Raw genomic sequence first — 8,040 nt, 5'->3', positions numbered from 1 at the left:
AAAAAAAAAAAAAATTGGGGGGAAAAAAAGGAATGTGTGTGTTGCCTTATCTTTGGAGTTAAATTTAGTCTTGGAAAATATATAGTCATATGTGATGGGGATGTGTTCTGAGAAATGCATCCCTAAGTGATTTTATCATGAATGAACATCATAGAGCATACTTACACGAAACTAAGTGATATAACTTACCATGCACCTGGGCTATACAGTATAGCCTGTTGCTCTTAGTTTACAAACCCACACAGCATGTTACTTTAGTGAATACTGCAGGCAGTTTTAACACAGTAGTATTTGTGGAAGTAAAAAATATAAACATGGAAGAGGTACAGTAAAAATAGTGTTACGGGTGTAATCTTGTGGTACCGCTGTTGTATATGCAGTCTCAATCTAGTGAGTCCCTGGAATTCACTCAGATAAACAAATAGTTTATCTTCCTAAGTTTTCATTATGAAGTGACTTCTTTGAGTCTAATGCACCAATACACTGGTGTTGATTTTAGGATTTCTGGAAAATATTTCTTATTTTTTATTACTTTAATTTTTGTGGTAATACTTGCATTTAAGCAAAATTTAAAAGCACCAAACACTTATTCAATGAAAAATAAGCCTCCCATTCCCGTTCCCAAACTTACAGTTTCTTTCCTTGGAGGTAGTTATTGGAACCATTTTCTTTCTTATGTGTCCTTTAAGGTGTAGTTTTTCTTTTTTTTCTCTTTTGAGACGGAGTCTCACTCTGTCACCCAGGCTGGAGTGCAGTGGTGCGATCTTGGCTCACTACAGCCTCTGCCTTCCAAGTTCAAGGGATTCTTCTGCCTCAGCCTCTCAAGTAACTGAGATTACGGGCACCCACCACCATGCCCGGCTAATTTTTTTTTTTTTTTTTTTAATGAGACAGAATTTCACTCTTGTGGCCAAAGCTGGAGTGCAATGGCGTGATCTTGGCTCACTACAACCTCCGCCTCCCAGGTTCAAGCTATTCTCCTGCTTCAGCCTCCTGAGTACCTGGGATTACAGGCATGTGCCACCACGCCTGGCCAATTCTGTATTTTTAGTAGAGATGGCATTTCACCATGTTGGCCAGGCTGGTCTCGAACTCCTGATCTCAAGTGATCAGCCCATCTTGGCCTCCCATAGTGCTGGGAGTACAGATGTGAGCCACTGGGGCTGGCCCAAGTGTAGATTTTCTTGTCTTTAGGCAGCATTTGAAAGTTTTATTTGCCTACCTAGATCTTGCATGTTTCTTACTAGGTTTATGCCTGAGTGTTATGGGCTGAATTCAGTTCTCCCACAAAATCATATGAATCCCAAATTCCTGTGTTGATGTCCTAACCACCAGTACCGCAGAATTGAGTATATTTGGAAATAAGACCTTAAAAGAGGTAATTGAGTTAAAATTAGTTCATTAGAGTATGCCGTAATCCAAAATAACAGATGTGCTTCTATGAAGAGATTATGACACAGGCACTCAGAGGGAAGACTGTATAAACATCTAAAGATACATGGAGGGCTGGGGCTGGGTGCAGTGGTTCACGCCTGTAATCCCAGCACTTTGGGAGGCCAAGGCGGGTGGATCACAAGGTCAGGAGATCAAGACCATCCTGGCTAACATGGCGAAACCCCATCTCTACTAAAAATACAAAAAAATTAGCCAGTGTGGTGGCAAGTTCCTGTAGTTCCAGCTACTCGGGAAGCTGAGGCAGGAGAATGGCATGAACCCAGGAAGTGGAGCTTGCAGTGAGCCAAGATCGTGCCACTGCACTCCAACCTGGGTGACAGAGCGAGACTCCATCTCAAAAAAAAAAAAAGATACATGGAGGACTGGGCATGGTGGCTCATGCCAATTCAATTCCAACACTTGGGAGACCGAGACAGGAAGATTGATTGAGCCTAGGAGTTTGAGGCCAGCCCGGGCAACACAGTGAGACCCCATCTGTACAAAAAATAAAAAATTAGCCAGGTGTGGTGGTGTATACCAGTAGTTCCAGCTACTCAGGAGGCTGAGGTGGGAGGATCCCTTGAGTCCAGGAGGTTGAGACTGCAGTGAGCTGTGATGGTACCACTACACTCCAGCCTGGGTGATAGAGTGAGGCCTTGTTTTTAAAAAAGAAAAAAAAAAGACATGGAAAAGGCAACCATGAACGGAAAAGAGACTTCAGAAAAAGCCAACCCGCCCACTTCAACTAGATTATTTTGAAGCAAATCTTAAATATTATATAATTTGTAAATTATTTAATAAAAGTGTTTTTGTGAGTTTAATTATGAAGCATCTTTTTATTTTTGGCAGGACATCTTGGCAGTTAGATCATGGCAACCATAGAAGAAATTGCACATCAAATTATTGAACAGCAGATGGGAGAGGTATGTCTAGTTTACGGTTGATGCACTGACCCACCAAACTTTTATAATTCATACTAAATGCATATACCAGGTTCTGGAGTTCCAGAAATAAAAGATATTCCCTAACTTAAGACAGCTTTTCAAGCTACTGAGAGACAGTTGAATAATCAGACAATTCATAGTAGAATGTTGTAAGTTCTGTGACAGGTCATTGTATCAGGTGCGATGGGAGCACAGAAGAAAAAACAATTGACAGGAATGAAGGGAAGGAAGGAAGGAAATTAAAGAGCTGTAGAGTGAGTAGGAATGCTTTTGGAGGGAATGCTTTTTAGAGGGTACAATCTGAGACCAGTTTTGGTGGGTTTCAGTAGGAGTTCAGTGTCAATACTGACATCTTCATTTTTTTAAATGGTTACCTCCTATTACTTAGTAATAGATACCAGATAATTTGGAAGTTCTCAAAGTATTATCTGGGGACACTTTCAGAGACTCAACCAGGTGAAGACCATTTTTTTATAATACCGAAATGTTATTTGTCTTTTCGGTATTGTTCTCTCCCAGGTATACAGTGGAATTTTCTACAGACTGTGTGACGTGATGATACTGTATGATATAATTTGTCAACATTTATAAGGTGTACATAACTCACTGAATCATTGCTTTCCAGATGACCAGTGTATAATGTTACAAAATTATGCATGAGTGAAGGATCCATTTAAATTGCAGGATAGACCAACAGATTTTAATATAGTTTATGACTCTACCTTGCAGCTAACCTTTGAAAAACTGCCACTTGTTGAGTTGATGTAGTATCAAAGAACAACTTTCACAGTTTGAAAAGGATATTAAAATATCCTTCCCCTTTTCAACCAATAAATATGAAGCTGAATTTTCTTTACCATATATATGGTGAAGAAATATATTTCCAGCTGATTTTTTGTGACTATTTTCCATGCTCACGTACCTGGCTAATGTTTTGTATATTTTATAGCAACAGGGTTTTGCCAAGTTGTCCAGCCTGGTCTGGAACTCCTGGGCTCAAGCAGTCCACTCGCCTTGGCCTTCCAAAGTGCTGGGATTACAGGTGTGAGGTACTGTGCCCAGCCTCGTTATAACCAAAACAACATAGTCCAACAGATTAAATGAAGACACAGATATGAGATTCCAACTTCTGTTAAACCAGACATTAAAGCAATATGTAGAAATGTAAAACAAAGCCATTCTCTCCACTACATTTTTGTTTGTTTGGAAAATAAAGTTTTTAGTTATTAAGAAATAGGTTAGCCGGGCGCAGTGGCTCAAGCCTGTAATCCCAGCACTTTGGGAGGCTGAGACGGGCGGATCACGAGGTCAGGAGATCGAGACCATCCTGGCTAACACGGTGAAACCCCGTCTCTACTAAAAATACAAAAAACTAGCCGGGCGAGGTGGCGGGCGCCTGTAGTCCCAGCTACTCTGGAGGCTGAGGCAGGAGAATGGCATAAACCCGGGAGGTGGAGCTTGCAGTGAGCTGAGATCCGGCCACTGCACTCCAGCCCAGGCGACAGAGCAAGACTCCGTCTCAAAAAAAAAAAAAAAGAAATAGGTTATAATAGGTACAAAAAAATAGGATGAATGAATTAGACCTAGTCTGGGATAGCACAATAGACAGACTATAGTCAATAATTATTTATTTTTATTTTTTGAGACGGAGTCTCGCTCTGTTGTCCAGGCTAAAGTGCAGTGGCGCTGTCTCGGCTTACTGCAATTCTCCGCCTCCCTGGTTCAATCGATTCTCCTGCCTCAGCCTCCCAAGTAGCTGGGATTACAGGCGCCTGCCACCAAGCCTGGCTAAATTTTGTATTTTTAGTAGAAACGGGGTTTCAGCATGTTGGTCAGGCTGGTCTCGAACTCCTGACCTCGTGATCCGCCTGCCTCAGCCTCCCAAAGTACTGGAATTATAGGCTTGAGCCCCTGCGCCCAGCCAATAATAATTTAATTATACATTTAAAAATAACTAAAAGAGTATAATTGATTGATTGTAACATACAGGATAATGCTGGAGGGGATGGAAGCCCTATTTTTCCATGCGATTCTTACGTATTGCCTGCCTGTATCAAAACATCTCATGTACCCCAAAGATTATATATACCTACTATGTACCCATGAAAATTAAAAATAAATTTTAAAAAATTTATGTTAACATTTAATGGGTTGTTAATTTTTAAATGAATCAACTATTTTTAAAATCTCTCTTTGAATTTCTAACTCACATGCAGAAAACCCCATCCCTACTAAAATACAAAAAATTAGCCAGGTGGGGTGGCCGGTGCCTGTTGTCCCAGCTACTTGGGAGGCTGAGGCAGGAGAATCACTTGAACCCAGGTTGCAGCGAGCCGAGATCGCACCACTGCACTCCAGCCTGGGCTACAAGAGTGGAACTCCGTCTCAAAAAAAAAAGCTCTTCGGAACCCTCAGTAATATTTTAGCCTATAAAGGGGTCCTGAAACCTAAGAACTGTTTCCATTATTTACTACTCTTCTCTATTGAAGGCTCTTTGGATCGCCTAAATATTCAATTATTACAATTATTATGCTGCAGTAATGTCCTTTTACTCCTTTAAGCAGAATGTTTCAACCCAGGAGCAGTTGGACCATGAATGCGCCAAATGCTCTTCTCTAAGAAATCAGTATGAACTATTAGTCTTTTATCCAATACAACTTGCTTTAGGTAGAAACTGATTAGTGAATCAGAACTTTGTTTTAAATTTTGCATAGAAAAGAATATTGAAATAATTTCAGGAAAATAAAAATAGAAAAAGTTTGGTACAGAAGGAACAGGATTGGAATTTTGGAAAATTAGAAACAAACTGACTTTGCCATTTTAAAATTGAATCAAGGAATTTAATTGGCTTAATGATGTTTACTCTAGAATATATTTGCTGAATAACAGAAACTCTCAATGCTGAAATAGTTTTGTATATTCATGAACTTTTTCCTCCCCGCAGATGGCAGATGGCAGTTCTGTCCTCCCAGTTGCTCAAGCCAAAATTTTATAATCATCCTTGACTCTTCTTTCTTCATATTCCACTTCAGTCCATCAGCATATTTTGTTACTTCTCTCTTCTTAAAATAAATAAATCCCAATTTAATTGTTTTTCATCCCCAGCTTGGCTACTACCCTGTTCCTGGCCAGTATTTCTGCCCATATATCATAATCACATATTGATGGTATCTGCAACAGTGTCCTTTCTGATCTCCCTTAATTTTACTTCTGAACTTTTTTTTTTTTTGAGACAGACTCTTGCTCTGTCACCCAGGCTGGGGTGCAGTGGCGCGCTCTCGGCTCCTTGCAACCTCCCCCTCCCCGGTTCAAGTGATTCTCCTGCCTCAGCCTCCCGAATAGCTGGAATTACAGGCACATGCCACCATGCCCAGCTAATTTATTGTATTTTTAGTAGAGACGGGATTTCACTGTGTTAGCTAGGATGGTCTCAATCTCCTGACCTCATGAGCTGCCTGCCTCAGCCTCCCAAAGTGCTGGGATTACAGGCATGAGCCACTGTGTCCAGTCCTTTTTTTTTTTTTTTTTTTTTTTGAGGCAGAGCCCTGCTCTGTTTCCCAGGCTGGAGCATAGTGGTGTAATCCCAGCTTACTGCAACTTCTGCCTCCAAGGTTCAAGTGATTTCTCCTGTCTCAGCCTTCCCAGTTGCTGGAATTACAGGTGCCCATCACCATGCCCAGCTAATTTTTATATTTTAGTAGAGACAGGGTGTCGTCATGTTGGCCAGGCTGGGCTTGAACTCCTGACCTCAAGGGATCCACCTGCCTCAGCCTCCCAAAGTGCTGCGATTATGGGCATGAGCCACTGCACCCGGCCTGCTCTTGAACATTTGCAGTCTGTTCTTCACACTAAATTTAGAATACTTTTTTTTTTTTTTGAGACCGGGTCTCACAGTGTTGCCCAATCTGGTCTCGAACTCCTGGCCTCAAGTGATCCTCCTGCCTCAGCCTCACACATAGCTGGGATTATAGATACATGTCACTGTGCCTGTCTGATTCCTTTTTAAAAAGTAAAATCCTGTCCTCTGCTCCAAACCCTCTGGTGGCTCTCTGTTTCACACAGCAGGAAATCTAGACTTTTGTTTGGCGTATAAAGCCCTCTTAAGTCCCAGCTGTCACTCAGATCCCATATTTTAGTGTAATCCCTGTCTTCCCTTCTCTCTTACTCATCATATATCTCTGTCGCTGTGCCTTGTGCCTCACACGTGTCAAACACCCTCCCTCCTGCCCTGGGACCTACTTATATGCTCTGTTTCCTCTACCTGGAATGTTCTTCCCCTAGGTAGTCCTAAGCCTTGGTCTGTTTCTTCACTCAGGACTGTGCAAAAACGACACCTCCTTAGAGTGAATTTCCGTCATTGCCCTCATTCTGTTACTGTCTCACCTTACCTTGTTTTTCTTCATAGCACTTAGTACTGCCTGACAATGTTATTATTTGCTTATTTATTATCTGTCTTTCCCCACTAAAATAAAAGCTTCATGAAGGCAAAAGTTTTGTTTTATTCACTGCTACATCCCAGTATGCAGAACAGCTAATATAAATCACCCAATATATGTTTGTCTAAATGGAACATGGGAGGGAAGGGGAAGGAGGGAATCAAAATAGTGAAGTCAAAATGTTCTTACTATTGTACATTTGTTTGCACATTTGTTTATTTCTGTAGGATAGAATTTTGTGGCAATAGAATTGGTATTTTAAAAGGTACGTGTGTGTGTGTTATATTGAATATATATGAAATGATGTGTTTTTGTAAGATAATTGTCATTAAAGAAAAATAAATGATTGAGTTTAATTGATTATTTTGTTAGATTGTTACAGAGCAGCAAACTGGGCAGAAGATCCAGATTGTGACAGCACTTGATCATAATACCCAAGGCAAGCAGTTCATTCTGACAAATCATGATGGCTCTACTCCAAGCAAAGTCATTCTGGCCAGGCAAGATTCCACTCCAGGAAAAGTTTTCCTTACAACTCCAGATGCAGCAGGTGTCAACCAGTTATTTTTTACCACTCCTGATCTGTCTGCACAACACCTGCAGGTAAAGAACTAAAGAAGTGTCTTTTCCTCTTATATGTAAAAAAAATTTTTTTAATCATAAGCCCTGCCATGAAGACTTTAGATCCACGTATATTCAGTAGGAAAAAAATGCATAAAATTATGTGCAACGCAGTATCTACAGTGACAGTCCTCTCCTATGAGCTACTGTACTTTCCTCATAGCCATATATTTTGGGGGATTATTTGTTGCATACAGTAAGATCCACTCTGGCTTCTGTAGCCAGGACGATGGGACGGCCTTTAATAAAGGATATAGAGAGCTTGCAGAATTGTTAGGAAGGTTGAAGAAACAGTTCTAGGCCAGGTTTTCAAGAATGACTATTGGAGCATGCTGCAAAACTGGCTTCTAAGAGACCTAGTACTTCTGCATAATTAGGAAATTGTCAACTCAGAAGCAGCTTTTGTGGCTGTATTTTCCAGAACCAAGCTGCCTGTGCTACAAATAAGAAGCTGCCAAATCAAGAAGTTTGGAGTATAGCTGCTGGCTTCAGCATTGTGCCTCCTTTGTTGTCTTGCACATCTTCATGAAATAGCAAGCAGTGTAGTCATGGTCTCCTGCTTTACTCTGAAATGAAGTAGTATATATTAACATTACATCATTTTA

General features: G+C 40.8%; 1 protein-coding gene across 4 annotated transcripts in view; it reads left to right on the top strand.

Annotated features, from left to right (window-relative positions):
- NR2C1 (nuclear receptor subfamily 2, group C, member 1) overlaps positions 1-8,040 on the top strand; it is a 53,884-nt gene that overhangs the window by 5,445 nt on the left and 40,399 nt on the right. For 3 of the 4 annotated variants that reach the window (XM_011934016.1, XM_011934037.1, XM_011934028.1), the window contains exons 2-3: positions 2,297-2,357; positions 7,187-7,417. In XM_011934016.1, the coding sequence (XP_011789406.1) occupies positions 2,304-2,357; positions 7,187-7,417 (285 nt within the window). In that variant the 5' untranslated portion in view covers positions 2,297-2,303. The remainder of the gene's footprint in view (positions 1-2,296; positions 2,358-7,186; positions 7,418-8,040) is intronic. The other variant, XM_011934021.1, reaches the window with a different exon arrangement.

Source organism: Colobus angolensis, unplaced genomic scaffold (assembly GCF_000951035.1).
Source record: "Colobus angolensis palliatus isolate OR3802 unplaced genomic scaffold, Cang.pa_1.0 Scaffold10, whole genome shotgun sequence".
Classification (NCBI taxonomy): Eukaryota; Metazoa; Chordata; class Mammalia; order Primates; family Cercopithecidae; genus Colobus; species Colobus angolensis.
This window is presented reverse-complemented; position numbering and strand designations above follow the sequence as displayed.